Raw genomic sequence first — 16,130 nt, 5'->3', positions numbered from 1 at the left:
AATTTCACTGTGATTACTACCCTCTTTCATACCCATCTTCTCCAGGCCAGAGGAACGGAGCAGTCCAGCAAAGAGAACACATCACACCTTACTCCCTCCTTATTTTCATTCATGTGCAAGACACCCTGTATGCAAAATTACAGGGTTAGCTTTGTTCAACCAATTGAGTGATCCAACTGGCTGAACATCGCTAAGTGCTCTTTTAATGTGTGTTTGGAAATGTTAATGCCTCACAGATAGTGTTTACTCGAGGCAGGGGGGAAGCAAAAAACTCTCCTGCTCATCATCAAAGCAACGAGATCTGGTCTAAATATAGTCGCTCCAGCTACACGAGGATGGCACCAAGGATCTAGGCAAGAGGGGCAGATGCAGAACGACCCGTGGCACTCAACGGATCTTCTGGCATTCTCTGTCTTGGCACCACTGAAGTATGACATCTGAAACTAAACTGACCACTAAACCAGGAAAAACGCCTCTGCTGACCACATTCATTGCCTCGGTGGTTACTGAGATGTTGCTTTCAAGATGCTACTGCTCTCACACACGTGCACAGAAGAACGAGGCTGGCTGGCACAACGTTTATCGTGATGGTGCCCAGTACACCCAGATGGTGTGTGACAGTTAACTCGCTATCTCCAGAGGTGTGTGCAGGAACTGTGTGGCGGACGTGCCCTAGAGACGAGTCCTGCCCCACGGCCTGGCTGGTCCACTGGTCGGTGGGACATGCTGCTCAGGAGAGGGCAGGTCAAGGAAGGGGCAGGCACCATCCTGGGAACTTAGAAGACGACGACGACGCCATCCACACGTCGCGGCGAAAGGGATGTATGTCTCAAAACCCACAACTAAGGCAAAAAGAGCTTGATTAAAAACACCCATTGATGATCGCCCAGCATCAAGCAAGACACGTGCAGCGCGTTGCGGCCTGCTCCGAGCGCTTGGTGTGCCGGAAAGGGGTGTCACCGGAGAGGGGTGTCACCGGAGAGGGGTGTCACCGGAGAGGGGTGTCACCCCCCCGACAGCCTCCGTCGAGCCTCCTCCCCGCTCCCACAGCCGCACCGGCGGCGCGGCACGGGCAAGGGAAGCAGTCCTGCCCCGACGCTGCGCTTTTCGCTCGCTTTTCCCGGGGGTTTACAGCCGGATCCGCTCCCCAGCCTGGCTGCGCACCGCCCGGCCTGCGGCGGGGCCTGCACCGGGGCAGCCCGGCCCGGGCAGCCCTGAGGTGACTCGGCGCTGAGGTAACCCCGATCCAGGAGATAACCCCGACCCCTGAGGCAACCCCGATCCCTGAGGCGGTCCCTTAGGCAACCTCGACCCCTGAGGTAGCCCCGAACCCTGGGGCAGCCCCGGCCCCGGCGGTGACCCGTCCGGGCGCGGTGCGGCGGGCCGAGCGCCGCTCGCTGTGGGGCCGCCCCGGGGACTAAGGGCACAGCGGGGAGAGCCGCTGGGGGCGACCGAGGCGGGACCGAGGGGGGCCCCGTCCCCGGAACGATTCTAGCCGCCCCCCCCGCCCCCTTGCGGCGCCACGTGCGGCCGATGCGGCGGCGCCCGGCCCTGCCCGGCCCGCCCCCGCCGGCCGCGGGTGTTAAACCCTCCTCCCGGCCCTCCCTCACCTTCCTCCGCGTCGTCCTCGGGGTCGCGTAAGCTGGGCCGGGGGTTGAGCAGCTCCTCCAGCTGCCGCGCTAAGGGCGCCGCCATCTTCTCGCGGGAGGGAAAGAGGGAGGGGCGGGGCCGCCGAGAGGAGCCCGGCGGGGGCGGGGCCTGCGGGCGGGGGCGGGGCCGGCTGGACGGGACGGGTCTTACCGGGTCCTACCGCCCGCCCGCCCGTCGGGCCTGGGCAGGAGCCGGTGCCGGTGCCCGGGACGAGCGGCCGCCGCGGGGCGGGAGGAGCCGGCCCGGCGGGTCGTTAAGGGGTGAGGCCGGGGGAGGATGATCGTGTGTACATCGGGGTTGTGAGAACCGGTGTTTGCCCAGTGCCCCCAAGCTGAGCCGCGCTGGGGTAACGCTCCGAAAGAGAAGTCCTGTTCTAATAATGCAAAATATTACAACTATTTTTTTAACGTGGCACTTTTTTTTTAGCACCGCTAGCTGCACAGAACTGTATTAATTCTTTTCTCGTCCCATATGTTAAATATTTTGCAGCCTCTGTCAAAGCCAGGGTCCCTCTTGCAGCAGCGAGAGCTGAAAGTCAGGTTCTGTGGGGAGCCCCGGTCCTTGAGCACTGGTGGCTCCTTAGTGACACCAGATTTACACCAGATGGAGCCTTACGCGAGAGTGACACCAAACTCACTGAACCCACACCAGCACCAGAGCTCCCGGGGTGCTTTGGCCCAAATCCGGCCCAGGAGCAGCAGCGAAGAGACGCAGAAGTGACCTCCTGTGAGCCTTGACAAGAACCAGCTCTTTTGGGTTTGCTTCTGACGGCTTCTCCTGGCTGCTCTGTGGGGCGAGGAGGCCCCAAAGTTGGAATTGGGGCTCAGCAATAGAGGTTGGTGCGTTATTTGATTACAAGGGAGCAGGGACACACATTAGCATCTTACATTGGCATTGCAGACGTAGGTCTGAACTTCAGACCCCACAATGAACGGCTCCGGGGCGGGGGGGTGGTGGGGGTGGTGGTGGTGTCAGGATTTGGGCTTCCCAGCGCTGAGATTTGCCCCTGAAGGTGCCACCAGCAACCTGCAAACTCGAGCTGGGTCCCAGCTCCAGCCCTGGCTCAGCGATGAATTGCGTCGGCTGCTTGCTCGTCCCCTTCTTGCCAACGCAGGACTCTTCCCCAGCCCTTATCTGCTTTTAAATGCTATAAAAATTAATCCAGACATGCTCTCTCATTAGCATGCCGAAAGGTGCTGGCCAGGCAGCAGCAGCAGCGGTGTCGCTCCGGGATGCAGCGGCTCCCGCAGCAGCGTTCATGCAGGAGTTCTCCTACAGAGGGCAGAGGAATATCATTAATTACCATTTGCCTCCAGCAGCCGCCGTGCTCTGCTGCTACCCACCCCCTTGGGATGGGGGCTTGGGGTCCTGAGGGGCACCGAGGAAGGAGACGGCTGGAAAACCCCCGAAAGTCTCACCCTGTGACTCCCCCCCCGCCGCACAACTGCGTCATGTTGGGTACCGGGAGGACAATACACAGTTCAACCTGTATAAAAACTAATGCTCGTTGAAAATGCACATTTCCATCGCACACAAACCCCTTGGGTTTCGTGCTGTTGAGTATTTCAATCCTACTTCAACTTTATTTTGTAGTTTGTGTTTATTTTATCATGGCGTGACGGGCGGCTGTAACGCTCTGTGTGACGGATTATGTGGGCTTGCCATTGCTCCAGCAACGTGGAATTAAGCACAGCTCTGTTTGTTTGTTTTACTAAGATGTGGGTTTATGAAACAGAAAACTTGTAAACCAGGAGCTGTGGATAGTGTGTCTTCCCTGGCTTTGCTTCCAGGTTGTTGGGTTTTTTTCTTTGAGTTTGTAGGTATTTTGTTTCCAGAGTAAAACACGCCGTTACAAACAAAGGGAGGAGCCTGGAGAAATGAATCTATAGAAAACTAAGTAGCAGAAACAAGTGCTTACCTGACCAGTTACTTAGGAGTAACTAACTACCCACCTAACCAAAGAACCAGTGCCAAGACCCCCCTGCGTAGCTGCACTTTCAAACCGCTGCGCTCTTACAGAGTGAAAAAGGGATGTTCTCTATCCTCACAAAGAACAAATAGCACAGTTAATAGAGGCAGGGAGGCTTCTAGGGGTGGTTAAATAAAACATACCCAAGATAATTAATAAAAAATACACGGTGAGATGCATTAGTCCTCTGGAGTAAAAACCAGGCTTCTCGAAGTCAACAGCATTTTTGCCACTGACACCAGCGAGATCAGGATTCCGCCCGCCGAGACGAACGGGACGGTTGGTGGGTAGAAATCCCCAACCCAGCACTGCCTTAAAATCCACGGGCGCACAGCTGCCAACTCGAGGGGCTCGGATGGAGCTTACAGACCCGTTTCTTCCCTGTCCTGCCTCCGCCACGTCCGTTCACAAGCGACCGCGACGGGGGAAAAGCAGCTGCGCTCAGGCGTACGCCCGGCACACGCCTTCCCCGGCGCTGGGGCTGGCTGAGGTTACCCCAGCTCCGCCGATCGGCGCTCAAAGGGCTGCAGGGGCTGGCAATTCAAAATTTTTGATAAGGAGATTCGGTCAATGTAAAGCAACATCAAACAGAGAACGCCGCGGATGAAAGTCATGGATTGTTAAAATATTTCACCACCAGAGTCTCCTGCTTCGCTGTTTATTCTCTCTCTTCCGCCTTCCACTTAGCAGGGTAATTAAATCAGACTCTCAGGCTCGGTTTTAATTTCTGGTTCACATGCCCTCGAACCATGCTGCCGTGGTTTGGACTCATAATCATGCGGGGGGATATTTGTATGAAAAATATATCAATACATTTTAATTTAAGACGATCATGAAAGCGTTGTTATGCATCACGGTACGTTCTGTAAGAGCCTCTGCCTGTTTATAAACCACGAGCAGAAGCCATCAAACTAACTGACATAATTTCTTTGGCATTTTTCCTCTTAATTTTGCTTTTTATTTACACGCTTATTTGCTAAAATGGAAATAACGCCCTAAACACAGAACAGATAAACAAGTGCATTTGGAATAGGCTGTACTACAAAAAAAGCACTTTTAATTTCTCCCACTCAGCTGCTTTGGCTCCCGAGCCTTTGTGGAGCTTGTCATCTGCTAGGAAATTGTCAGATTAGATGGTGGCTTTGGCAGTGAAAGACCGTATCCTCCTTGTGTGTCTGTGGAATTACGGGTTATTAATACGAATCCATTTCTCGGCGCACGTCTTTCCTTAGGTATATAAATAAAGCAACGTGTGGGAAATGTCAAGCCCTGCAGGCGCCTCCACCGAGGAACTCGCTGCTCCCCTGCGTAACCCGCGTTCAGCAGCGCCCGCCGCTGGGTCCCTCCCTGGTGGGAGCGGGGTGGGAGTGGGGTGGGAGCGAGTGGGCTGCCAGCACTGGGATTCCCATAGAGATCCGCGGGAATTACACGCGCCGGAGTCGCATCCACTGAATTGAACTGAACTGAATTGCATTATCGACGGCAGGATGGGACCCCTACGCCCAGGACTGTGTGCTGTCCAGAAAGAGCTACAAGCCGGAGCTGGGCTTATCTTTCCAATGCTTTGGCTACCAAATGTGGTTTTCCAAACCAACCTTTTTCCTTCCAGTCGTACTGTTGCATTTTAAGATTTTCTTTCTAAAACAGCAACACAATTTGTCAGTGAAAAAAAAAAAAAGAGAAAAAAAGGGGAGGAAAAAACTGGGGAGAAGCAGAGAAGGGCACACGTGAAGGCTGTCCACTGAAACAAATTACGTAACAGGAAATTCAGATTACATACATAAAATACATAAAACCCCACTCTCCTTATAAATATTTATTACTATTTTTCTTCCACGTTTTTATTTACTTATTTCTGATATTCCTGCCCCATCACTCATTCAAAACCCACAATTGTTGTAAACATTTAGTCAACCCTTAATGGTTCTCACATCGAAAAATACAATGAATGTAGCTTGTCTGAATAGATGCACAGCCTAGAGATGCTTCCAGCAGATAAGAATTTTAAAGGCCACCCACAGACAGTTTAAAAACTAGAAGAAAAACCTTTTTATTTTTTTTTTTAGACAGAGCAAAAAAAAAAAAAATCTACTTTTCCTCCACAAAACCCCCCCCTGGTGCATGGCCACACCGGACACAGCCCTTCTGGAGATGCCAAGCGCCACCACGCAGGGCAACGCTCACCAAAATCTTCGCTCCCGGCGATTCCCCGCAGCACCGGGGGCTGTTCCCGGCTCACGTTTGCAGGCTGTGCTGCACGACGAGTCTCACGCCGCACAGAGACCTTTCAACAACAACAACAACAACAACAAAAAAATCACACTAGACCTGTCCTGCCAGCTTGGGCTTCCTCGGTTAGCAGAGCGGGGGATTTCATGCCAAACCACGTGAGATACCGCCAGCCTCTTTAAAGGTTCGGCTTCTGCAGGAGGCAGCTGGTATTCAAACCGATCAGGGAAAAAAAAAAATCTAATTCTTGCAAGTTGCCCAAAATGCTCTCTAAACGGTGCCCCGAATGGCACCGAAGCGGAGCTGCTCCTGAAGTTGAAGGCAGCCCGTAACAGAAGACTGGGGCCAGCCCGGTGGAGGCCCCTCATCCCCGGGAGCGCTCTGCAGAGGGCCGGGGGATTCGCCGAGGACCGGCCCGTGACACGCACAATAAAAACCGCCTTCGGCGACCCCACGCACCGACGGCGCCGGCGCTGCGGGGAAAACAGTCGCCCTGCGAGCACCCTCACCGCTCCAGCTCCCGCGATCCCGAGCGCAGAGGTTTAGTCGTTTGGAGGTCAGCTAACTGTAAGGCCGCGTTAACTCTTCCATTTCTGTGTTACAATTCTGCATTTAATGAGTGAAAAGCTCTCCCGACAACAGCAAACTCCGCTTTCTAAGCATGACCCCGTGGTCTATAGCTAAAAGCACCACAAATACCATTGAAAAAGAAACAGAAGATAGCAATTCCAGAAGGATTTATGATCAAAGTGTATTTTTAATGGTCCCATCAATTTCATTTATAACTCCGTGGATATTTTGTTGGCATGGGGAACGCTGAGTGCCCCAGTGCCATGGCAGACACAAAGAAAAGATCTTCCAGAACCTGCTCCAGCATCACAATTCCCTGTTCCCAGCTTAACAGCATCAGCAGCATTTAAGGATATGTATCCATTGCTTAATCTTAATATATGTGAGTTTATCTACTACAGGTAGTAACAGAAAGGGAGATTGCCTTTGCTTATATTTAACACTGTAAGAACATGCAAAGCTTAAATACAACACCTTTGTTCAGGGAAAAAACATCCAGACTGCGGCAAAAGGAATCGTTCCCAAGAGGACACGGTGGTATCTGCCACTTCCGAGGATGGCAAAAGTATGTAAATCACCACTGGTATTTTAAAATTATATTTATTTATAGATCTGTATCGTGTACCCATCGCTCAGCATTTGGGCACACATATGCATGTTAAAATAATTTACATCATTTGTCTACAAATCAGAATTTAAGTACATTCTGACTCTCGGGATGCAGATCTTCACAAGTCCCCTGCCCTTCCTTGAGCAAAGGCCTGAGCAAAGAGATACCAGCCGGGCCTGGAGGCGAAGGGAAAGGGCAGAGAGGAGCATCGCCCAGCAACAGCGCGGGGGCACAGGGCACGCGGTCAGTTTGGGCCAAAAGCAGAGTTGTTTGGGTGCTGGAGGCGCACGGCATTTTAAAGACACTTTGATGAGCCCTCAGAGGGGCTCCGTCCCCCACGTAGCTCCACGGGAACCACACTTACCAGCTTTGCCAGGGACCTTTGTCCTAGGAAACGGTAGATGCTCGTACACACGGGGTGCGCACAAGTCTTCGCTCTCGCACGTTCGAACACCGAGCCTCCCTCGTCTGCCCCGGCCACCGCCGCGGTGCCGTCCCAAATCGGGGGGCGCAGGCGCGGGGCTCAGCGTCACCGGGCTGCGCCTTCTGCTGGGACATAGCGACAAGGTGAAGGTCACCGAAACCAGCAGCAGTCAGGGAAGAAAAGATCAAAAGAGAGTAATTACTTCTAAAAAAAAAACCGCTTCTGACATTCCGTCGCACGGATGTGCGGTCGCCTACACGGCACACCCGCGGCTCCGCAGCTAAAAAACTCGCGTGCACACACAAAATCCATCCGAGCAGCACATATTCTCGAGGCCCTTCTCCAGCAGACCTCTATTCACCCCGGTAATGCTACTGAAGTCAATGGAAATGCTCTTGTAAACAAGGACTTACAAGAACCCGACGTGACAATGGTTTCAAAAGGAGTTTTGACTGTGCAATTGTTGCTGGATTAGGGTCTTCAGAAACACCGAGCTTGCCCTGAAGAGCACAGAATTCAAATCTGCAAAGCGCTGGGGCCTCCAGAGTGAGTCCCGGGCAGCACTGAAGGACCCGCTCAGCCTTAGGCATGGGAACGGCTCCTGGGCTCCCCCCGCAGATGGGCAAAACCCCTGCGAAGGGATGGGAGCTTCGAAGAAATACAGGCTCTCCTCCCTCCCTTTTGTAAGCCCCTGCCCAAACCGAACCGTGTCACATCACTGCCCGGATGAACACAGAATAACCTGTACAAGTACCCTGTTATAAAAGAAAATTAAAAAAAAAAAAAAAAAAAAAAAAAAAAAAAAGAGAACCACTTGGCAGACATGTTTTCTACAAAATGAGCCTATTTGGTGAAATTCTCATTTAAAATAATTGATTCAACAATAAAACAGCAGCATAGACCAGAAGTGCAAACAGCAGGATTTATCAATAGCACTTGCCCGGATAAGTAAAAGTTTGTAATAAATAGATCACCCGTTACTTCGCTGATATAAATGCAAACCAGAGCCACAAAACCGGGCAACAGTACAAGAGACAAATAAATGAGTTAGACACAGAGTCCATGAGTTTAAGAAGTCTCCCCTGTATTTAATAAAGCATGAAGGTTTTTAGAAACACTAACAGATCCCTTGCGGATAGTTTTTATCTTTATATTATTATATAAGACATTTTGTGTTTAAAGTGAACTATTGCTTCATCTAGGTGGCCCCTCTGCCGGGCATAGAAACGAGGTTGTGAACAAAATAAAAAATCACCATTGAAAATTACAAATCATACAACTTTAAAGCATTTCGATTATTTCCCCCCCCGCCCCTCAGTCCAAAGAGATAAATAATTGAATCGCTGGGAATGTAGAAGTCTGCGGTTTAGCATGAATTGCTGTGCCTACGTAAAATAAAAAAGAAGCCAGCCAGAGCCACGGTTAGTTGAGAGACGAAGGAAACCAGACAATTATAGCTCATCCCATTCTATTAGCTCAGCAGGTGGAAAACATTTAAACCAGTGACTTTTCGGAACCAAACCTGATTCTTTGCTTCTAGCACTGGTCAAAGTCCTCTCGGCATCAGCGAGGCTTTTGCTTTTGAAGATCTGAATATTTGGGATTCTGCGGTCATTTATCATTAAAACATTAAATCTCTCATTTCACAAGGTTCCAGATTTTTTTTGTTTTGTTCCATTTTTCTCCAAGCAATCAGCATGTATCTAGTGCAAAGCAAAATATTCTTCCCCGCTGCCCTGCAGAGAACTTCGTATATACCAAACGCTATTAAACAATTGACTTTGTATCAGCTCTAAAAAAAAGGATTAAAAGGACTTCCATGACGTGGAGGTTATGCTGTGCTCAAAACCATCCAATTAGGGAAAAAAAGGGGAAAAAAAAATTACCTTTGGAGAATTAATTTGACTAAAAATGGATCGATTGAAACCGTACCTCCGCAAGGTTTTCACATTTGCAACGCGTTCTTGTTTACGCATAAAAGAAGCATTTGGAGTATGTTTTCTCTTAGCACAGCCCAAGAATAAGTGAATAGATTTAACTAATTCGATTAGTTTCCAATTTCAGAATTCGAGGTGTTTGTACTTCAGCAGCTGAGGCTGCAGGTGGGGAGCAAGGCTGGGGCGGCCCCTGCCCGCTCGCTGCGCCGACACCAGGGTGTGGGCTTCCACCCGAGCCAGGGCTGCACAGGACCATCGGCAGAGCAGATCAGGCTTTCTCGGGGCTGTTTTACTCAAGAGAATCCATTTAAAAATGGCTTAAAACATCAAATGAAACACAAGTTATCTAAACATCAGATTTTCTAATTTTATTAAAAACGCACAAATTTTATCCAACATGTTTTCTTTCATACAGTGAATGGTCTAATATGCACTGGAGGTCACACAAGCTTAGGTTTATTAGAACAATAAAAGACATATGAGAAATTTAATATATAAAGAAAAAAGTAGCAGCTGTTGACTGCATATTTGACCATAAAATTTAAATATTTTGGACTTTTATTTTAAAGACACAAAAATAAAACCTGTGTGGGTCTATATAAGTCATATTAACAATTCCATGAACGTTCAACAGGACTAAAAATTAGCAAAGATGTTTGTTTTTTTCTTTTTTTTTTTTTTTAACCTTGTAACACTTTTAAACACCTTCTCGGGTTGCTGGTGCAAAGCACCTTACAGTATTTGTGCTATATATTTACTTTATTTGGCAACTGTCTGGGTTTTGTGGGGTTTTTTTCTTTGCCTTCTGTAAACAACACCTTTTACAAACTAGCACAGTGAACCACAAGCCCTGCAATCTGTTAGAACATCTACAGAAAAGAAAATGAACTATTTTGGTTGGTTGCTCAAAATATTTTGCTTTTGAACAAGAGGTTCTAAAACAGGATTTATTAGTAAAACATTGAACTCCTGAATTTAACATTAGACGTAAACAGTTGACTGTTTTTAGTTCAATAGAGTCTTTTTGTTTAGCTTTTCTCTCTCTGTGAAGGTAGAATACTTTTTGTTTGTTTTGCTTTTTTCAAGTCATTTTCGTTAGAGGTCTGGGTGGTGACCTTTGCTATGATGAGGAGGTTTTGTACGTGTAGCTTTGTGAAGGTAGAAGAGTTGGTGCCGAGGGCTTAACATTTAGTATTTGCTATTTTGGAAAACAAAACAAAAACAAAGGAAAAAGAAAGTTGTCCCACCTGATAGTCAGCAGGCTGAGATGGCTGAAGCTAAAAAGAGTTTCTTGTTGTCGAACTTTCTGAGAGACAAAAATTAACAAACAAATTCATAATGCCAGTACCATCCTTAACCGGGAACGCTAGAGTTCTTGAAGCTTTTTTTTTCCCCCTTTTCTTTGACCTTTCCTTCCTTCAGTTATTAATTTTTTTTAAATGAGAAGTTTCTAAGGATTGTGGCTCTTAGGATGACATCCAACAGGGTAATCACACACACGCCATCCTACGGTATGGCAGCACTTTACTGTACAGCTTCACCAGTTTCTTTGTCAATGGTACAAAAAAGTCCCCTTGCTTGTTTGATACAACCATAACATGGAGATTGTCCTGGTCTAGAGCAAAGCTTTGCCTTGGAGCGATTTGGATTCAGTTCGTTCCCCAGGTAACATTGTCTTAGGGCAGGAGAGATGTTAAATTTATTCATTTCTGTACACCATAACAATAAGCAGACTAGATGATCATCACTTACTTAGACCCAGTTTGTTTTAAAGCTACCACACAGCCGCTTCGTTCATTTCTGGTGGATGTGACAAGTGATTGCCGTAGTTAGCACCACCGTTGACGGATATCGAAGAAAACGGAGGACTGGGGCCAAAAACTTCCGCGGACATGGAGTGCAAGGACCCGGGCAGGTTGGGTTCGGGGCTGGGCGAGTCTCCTGGGGGGTGCGACATGATGTCAGTGAAGCGCTGAGCCTCACTGGAGGGGTGATGTCCGGGCAGGGGGTGATCCATGGCCCCCAGGGGAGTGCCTGACGGCCCCGAGGAGGGCACGAACGGGAGATCCACGGGGGTCTGAGCTTGAGACGAAGGAGGTCCTTGCGGGAAGAAGTCGTAGTTGCTTCCAGGGCCGTAATACTCGCTCTGATAATCTGGGGGGGCGAGGAGAGACAGGGGGACGGTCACACGCAGGCGAAGGGACATGACGCCGCCCCGGGGAGCCGCGGAACGAGCCCGGAGCCGGCCCGGTCCCAGCGGGGAAGGCGCTCCCGGTTGGGCCGGGCTCTGCCCGGGTCCGGGGCACCCCCCTCCAGCCGAGCCCCCATCCTCACCCATCCCCACCCGCCCAGCAGCGGGGGCGCCCAAACGAAACGCTCCGCTCTGCCAAAACGCTCGGGTCCCCCCGGGGAATGACCCCCGCCGGGCTCCGAGGGGTGGGGAAACCTGCCCGCCCGCCCGTCCGCCTGCGTGTGTGTGTGTCCCCCGTCCCATCCCGCGGAGTGGGGAGCCCGCCGCGAACCCCCCCCCCCCCCCCCCCGGCTCGGAGAGCCGCGGCGAGACGGCCCCGGTGCGGTGGGGGCAGCGCTGGTCGGTACCGAGCGAGGAGCCCCGGTGCGGGCAAGGGGGCTGCGGGGGGGGGGGGGGGGAGCGTTACCCACCTCCGTAGAAGGAGAAGGGCCCGTTGGGGATGAGCTCGCCGGGCTCCAGCCGGTCCACCAGCGGCCGCATCCTGCGCGGGCTGCGGAAGAAGGCGTGCCGCCGCGCTCCCAGCGCGCTCAGCTGCTTCATCCGCCGCTCCTTGGAGCGCCGGTTCTGGAACCAGACCTGGACCGGCGGCGGGAGGGAGGGAGGGAGAAACGCCGGTCACCGGGAGCCGCGGGGGCGGGGGGGACCCGCTCACGGGGGACCGGGACCCGCCGCTGCCCCGCGCCACGGACCCCGCACCGCACTCCGACACGGACACCGCACCCCGACACGGAGCCCGCATCGCCCCCCGCCAGGGCTCCGCGGCCCCCGGTCCCCCCGGCTCGCTGTGCGCCCCGAGCCGCGCTCCTCCTCGCTTCCGACGCGGCCGAGCCCACGCGTGAAGGCGGCCCCGCGACCGGCCGAGCGCTCCCCGCCGGCTGCGGGTCAAGAATGATTGAGTTAATTCTTATTACCCTGACAAGATTACTCCTAATTACCCTCACACTGAGACTCTCCAATCTAACCTCGTCTTTAATGGTCCTTTAACCCCCCATTACCCCCAGCGCTGCGGGTTTATAAACCTTTTAATAATTCCAGCGCATTGTCATCCTTATTTATCCATTAACCCCTCACATTTATGGTTATTAATTTCGATGCCATTTGCAGCTTCTTTAGGACTTCCTAAAAGAAACCCGCAGGAACGGGGCCGCCTCGGTAAAGGACGATTTAAACCCGACGGCGGGGCTTTCCCCGGCCCTGCAGTGAGGGGGCTGCCGGGCGCCGGTCCCCCATTCCCCCCGCCCCCCGCGTCCCGCCACCGCATCCCCGGGAGCGTGCAGGGCGGCGGGGCCGTGCCCGGTGCCCCGGGGGGGCCGCGGTACCTGGATGACCCGCATGTTGAGGCCGGTCTCCTGCGCCAGCTGCTCCCTGATGTGCCGGGTGGGTTTGGGGGTGGCCGCGAAGGCGGCTTTCAGAGTCTCTAGCTGTTTGGCTTTGATGGTGGTGCGGGGTCCCCGCCGCTTGGCCCCCAAGTTCTGGTCGTCGTTTTCGTTGCTGCCCGTTTCCTTGTCGGACACGTTGGCGCTTTCCGAGTCCTTGGCGTCGTCCTGGGAGGGGTCTTGGGAGTCGGGGGACAGGCTGGGGTCACTGCCGGTGGTGGCTGGGCGAGAGCAAACCGGGTCATGTTCAGCCTGGGGGCGGCCGGGGGGGAAATACCGATCGCGGGGAACGGGCCGCGGTACGACCGGGGGGATAGGAGAAGGGACAGAAAGGAAAGAAGGGACAGAAGGGAGAGGAGAGGAGAAGAGAAGGGAAGGGAGAGGAGAAGAGAAGGGAAGGGAGAGGAGAAGAGAAGGGAGAGGAGAGGAGAAGAGAAGGGAGAGGAGAGGAGAAGAGAAGGGAGAGGAGAGGAGAAGAGAAGGGAGAGGAGAGGAGAAGAGAAGGGAGAGGAGAGGAGAAGAGAAGGGAAAGGAGAGGAGAAGAGAAGGGAAGGGAGAGGAGAAGAGAAGGGAAGGGAGAGGAGAAGAGAAGGGAAGGGAGAGGAGAAGAGAAGGGAAGGGAGAGGAGAAGAGAAGGGAAGGGAGAGGAGAAGAGAAGGGAAGGGAGAGGAGAAGAGAGAAGGGACAGAAGAGAGAGGAGAAGAGAGGATAAGGGAGAGGAGAGGAGAAGAGAGGATAAGGGAGAGGAGAAGAGAGGATAAGGGAGAGGAGAAGAGAGGATAAGGGAGAGGAGAAGAGAGGATAAGGGAGAGGAGAAGAGAGGATAAGGGAGAGGAGAAAGAAGGGAGAGGATCGGCTCTCACCCCGCGGAGAAGCCGGGGCCGAGCGCATCCCCGCACCGCCCCGGCCGCGCTCCCTCACCTGAATGCAGGCTGTTTTCTTTGGCAGTATTGCTGTTGTTTAGGTAATCTTCTTTGCAGACAAACTTGTTTTCGTCTATGATGTAGAGCTCCTCGCCGGTGGAGAGTTGCTTGTTACACATCATACACGTAAAACAGTTCAAGTGGAACACTTTGCTCCGCGCCCTGCGGACCAGGTCGCTGGGGGAGATGCCCTGGGCACAGCCCGCGCACTTGGTCCCGAAACACCTGCGGAGAGAGGCCCAGGAAGCGGCTCAGCAGCGCCTGCCCGAACCGCGGGGTCCCGCCGGGAGCAGCTCCGCAGCCCCGGCCCCGACGGGCGAGCGCACCCACCGCGGCCCCGCGCCCTTCACCGCGGCCTCTGCTCGCCCCGCCGCCTTGCGCCGCTTGGCCAGGCAAAATGAAATGAAATGAGATGAAATGAGATGAAATGAAACAAAGCATCCCCCCGGAGCGTTTTCGCTTCCTAACGAGCGAATGCCTGAAAGGAGATCTTAAAAAAAAAAAAAAAACAACAAAAAACCCAAACCCAAAAAGACCCGATCTGGGCAGAGGATGAAGAGCCGAGGGATTAATCAAACACCGGGGCTGCGGTGTCCAGGGTTTCCCCTCTGCGCCCTGACACATTGATTAACGACGCTCCAATAAACATTAAAATTCTTGTCCGTTATTCCTCGGTCACGGCCGCGCACCGGCCGGAGGAGCCGCCGGTTCAGGCTCGGCCCGCACCGGGGCCTCCGTTGCTCCGCTCCGCACCGCCCCGCGGGGCTCCCGGCGGCCGGGCCCGGGGCAGCGCCGGTCCCTGTGCCCGGGGAGGAGCGGCGGGGCTCAGGGCAGCGCTCCGGTGCGCGGCGGGGGGCACAGGCGCCCCGCTGGAAGCGCGGCGTTTATACCGGGGCCCGCCGGGATGCGCGGGGGAAGGGGCGGCGGGCGGGTGGCCATACCCGCTCCCCTCTCCATCACTCCGCCGGGGGTGGGTGGGTCGCTGCCCGCCGGGGCGGCCTCGCCTCGGTTTAACGGGAGGCGCTGGGCCCGCGGAGCCGCGCACCGAGCCGCGGAGCGCCGCCGCACCGGGCCTTCCCCGCCGGGGCGGCACCGGGTACCGGGCGTGCTGGGAACAACGCCGGGCTTCGACCCGCGGAGCGCTGCGCTCACGACCGCGGAAAGCCCCGCCGGGAAGCCCCGGCCAAGTGCCGCCCGTCGCCCCCGCTCCGCAGCACCGGGCCCGGGACGGCCCCCGCCCGCCCGTCCGCCCGCAGCGGGGCCCGCCCCGCACAGCCCCCGCTCTCGCTCCGCCGGTCGGCAGTTTCGAGGCAACTTTGGGGAAACTCGAGCTCGGCCGGTGCCCGCGGAAAGAGGCCGGGCCTCACCCTGCGGGCCCCGACGGGGCGCCCCTTACCCGGGCCTGACCCCCGCGCCCGCCCCGGGAGATCACCGGGAGGAATAAACACGGTTTCAGGGGCGTTTGCGTGTGCAGCGGGAGGGAAGAGGCGTTTGTGGGTCACATCGAGCAATGGGGGAAACGTAAAACAAAACAAAACAAACAAAACAAAACAAAAAACAAAGGGAAAAAGGGAGATGAAAAATGTATGCAAAGGTGTTACGGCTTCGGGCAGGGGGGGGTCCGGTACTTACCGAAAGAAGTCGTTTTTGCAGTAAAGCTTGCCTTCTCGCGAAAAGCATTTCTCTGTCAAATTGCATTTACATTCACAGCACTGAACACACTTCACATGCCAAGCCCTGTCCAGTACATTCAACAAAAACCGGTCCAAGATTGGCCTTTTGCAGCCTGCACAGTGAACCATTGTCTTTGGTTATTTCTGAGAGTGGGGGGTATTGGTTTCCCAGATGTCAAGCAAAAAAAAAAAAAAAAAAAAAAAATTAAAAATAAAAACGACAAAAAAAAATTTAAAAGACGACAACACCGGCGTAGGTTTGCTTTTTTGTTTTTGATTTTGTTTGCGTTTGTTTTAAAAGCCTTGGAGAAGTGAAGGAGGAGAAAAAGAAAGGGAGGAAGAAAAATCTTCGTTCGAGTATCCTAGGAGGGATACACAGGAGAAACCACCCACTGCCCGAGGAGACCAGCGCTTCGACACAACCGCAGAATCCCGGCCGCTACCAACCACGACAGCAACAATAATAATAATAACAACAATAATAATAAAACAACAACGACTATAAAGATCGGCGCTCA

The 16,130-nt window shown here is 53.3% G+C and overlaps 2 protein-coding genes across 3 annotated transcripts in view; both read right to left on the bottom strand.

Moving 5' to 3' along the window:
- The window catches only part of AATF (apoptosis antagonizing transcription factor), a 55,852-nt gene extending 54,157 nt beyond the window's left edge, over positions 1-1,695 (bottom strand). Inside the window, exon 1 of the mRNA XM_086475225.1 lies at positions 1,611-1,695. Within this exon, the coding sequence (XP_086331351.1) occupies positions 1,611-1,695 (85 nt within the window). The remainder of the gene's footprint in view (positions 1-1,610) is intronic.
- A 9,468-nt stretch (positions 1,696-11,163) lies between these two features.
- On the bottom strand, positions 11,164-15,741 carry LHX1 (LIM homeobox 1). Of its 2 annotated transcripts, none has more exons than XM_086475280.1 (5): positions 15,572-15,741; positions 13,906-14,164; positions 12,960-13,268; positions 12,051-12,216; positions 11,164-11,543 (listed from the first exon to the last, which is right to left on the bottom strand). In XM_086475280.1, exons 1-5 carry the CDS (start codon positions 15,739-15,741, stop codon positions 11,164-11,166), a joined length of 1,284 nt encoding a protein of 427 aa, XP_086331406.1. The 2 variants fall into 2 exon arrangements, with proteins under 2 accessions (XP_086331406.1, XP_086331407.1); XM_086475281.1 differs by having other exon boundaries at positions 12,960-13,237; positions 13,938-14,164.
- Positions 15,742-16,130: the final 389 nt, after the last annotated feature.

This window comes from Leptosomus discolor, chromosome 18 (genome assembly GCF_034619465.1).
Source record: "Leptosomus discolor isolate bLepDis1 chromosome 18, bLepDis1.hap2, whole genome shotgun sequence".
Taxonomy (NCBI): domain Eukaryota; kingdom Metazoa; phylum Chordata; class Aves; order Leptosomiformes; family Leptosomidae; genus Leptosomus; species Leptosomus discolor.
Note: the sequence above shows the minus strand (reverse complement) of the source record. Positions and strands in the feature narration are given on the sequence as shown.

Bases quoted from the DNA above. Each gene is read 5' to 3' on its own strand.
- LHX1 (XM_086475280.1), bottom strand. From the start codon at position 15,741: ATGGTTCACTGTGCAGGCTGCAAAAGGCCAATCTTGGACCGGTTTTTG. The intron at 14,165-15,571 runs GTAAGTACCGGA...CTCTCTCCGCAG, and splicing joins TGCAAAAACGACTTCTTTCG to GTGTTTCGGGACCAAGTGCG. The intron at 13,269-13,905 runs GCGCTCGGCCCC...GGCCGCCCCCAG, and splicing joins GGCCGGGGCGGTGCGGGGAT to GCTGAACATGACCCGGTTTG.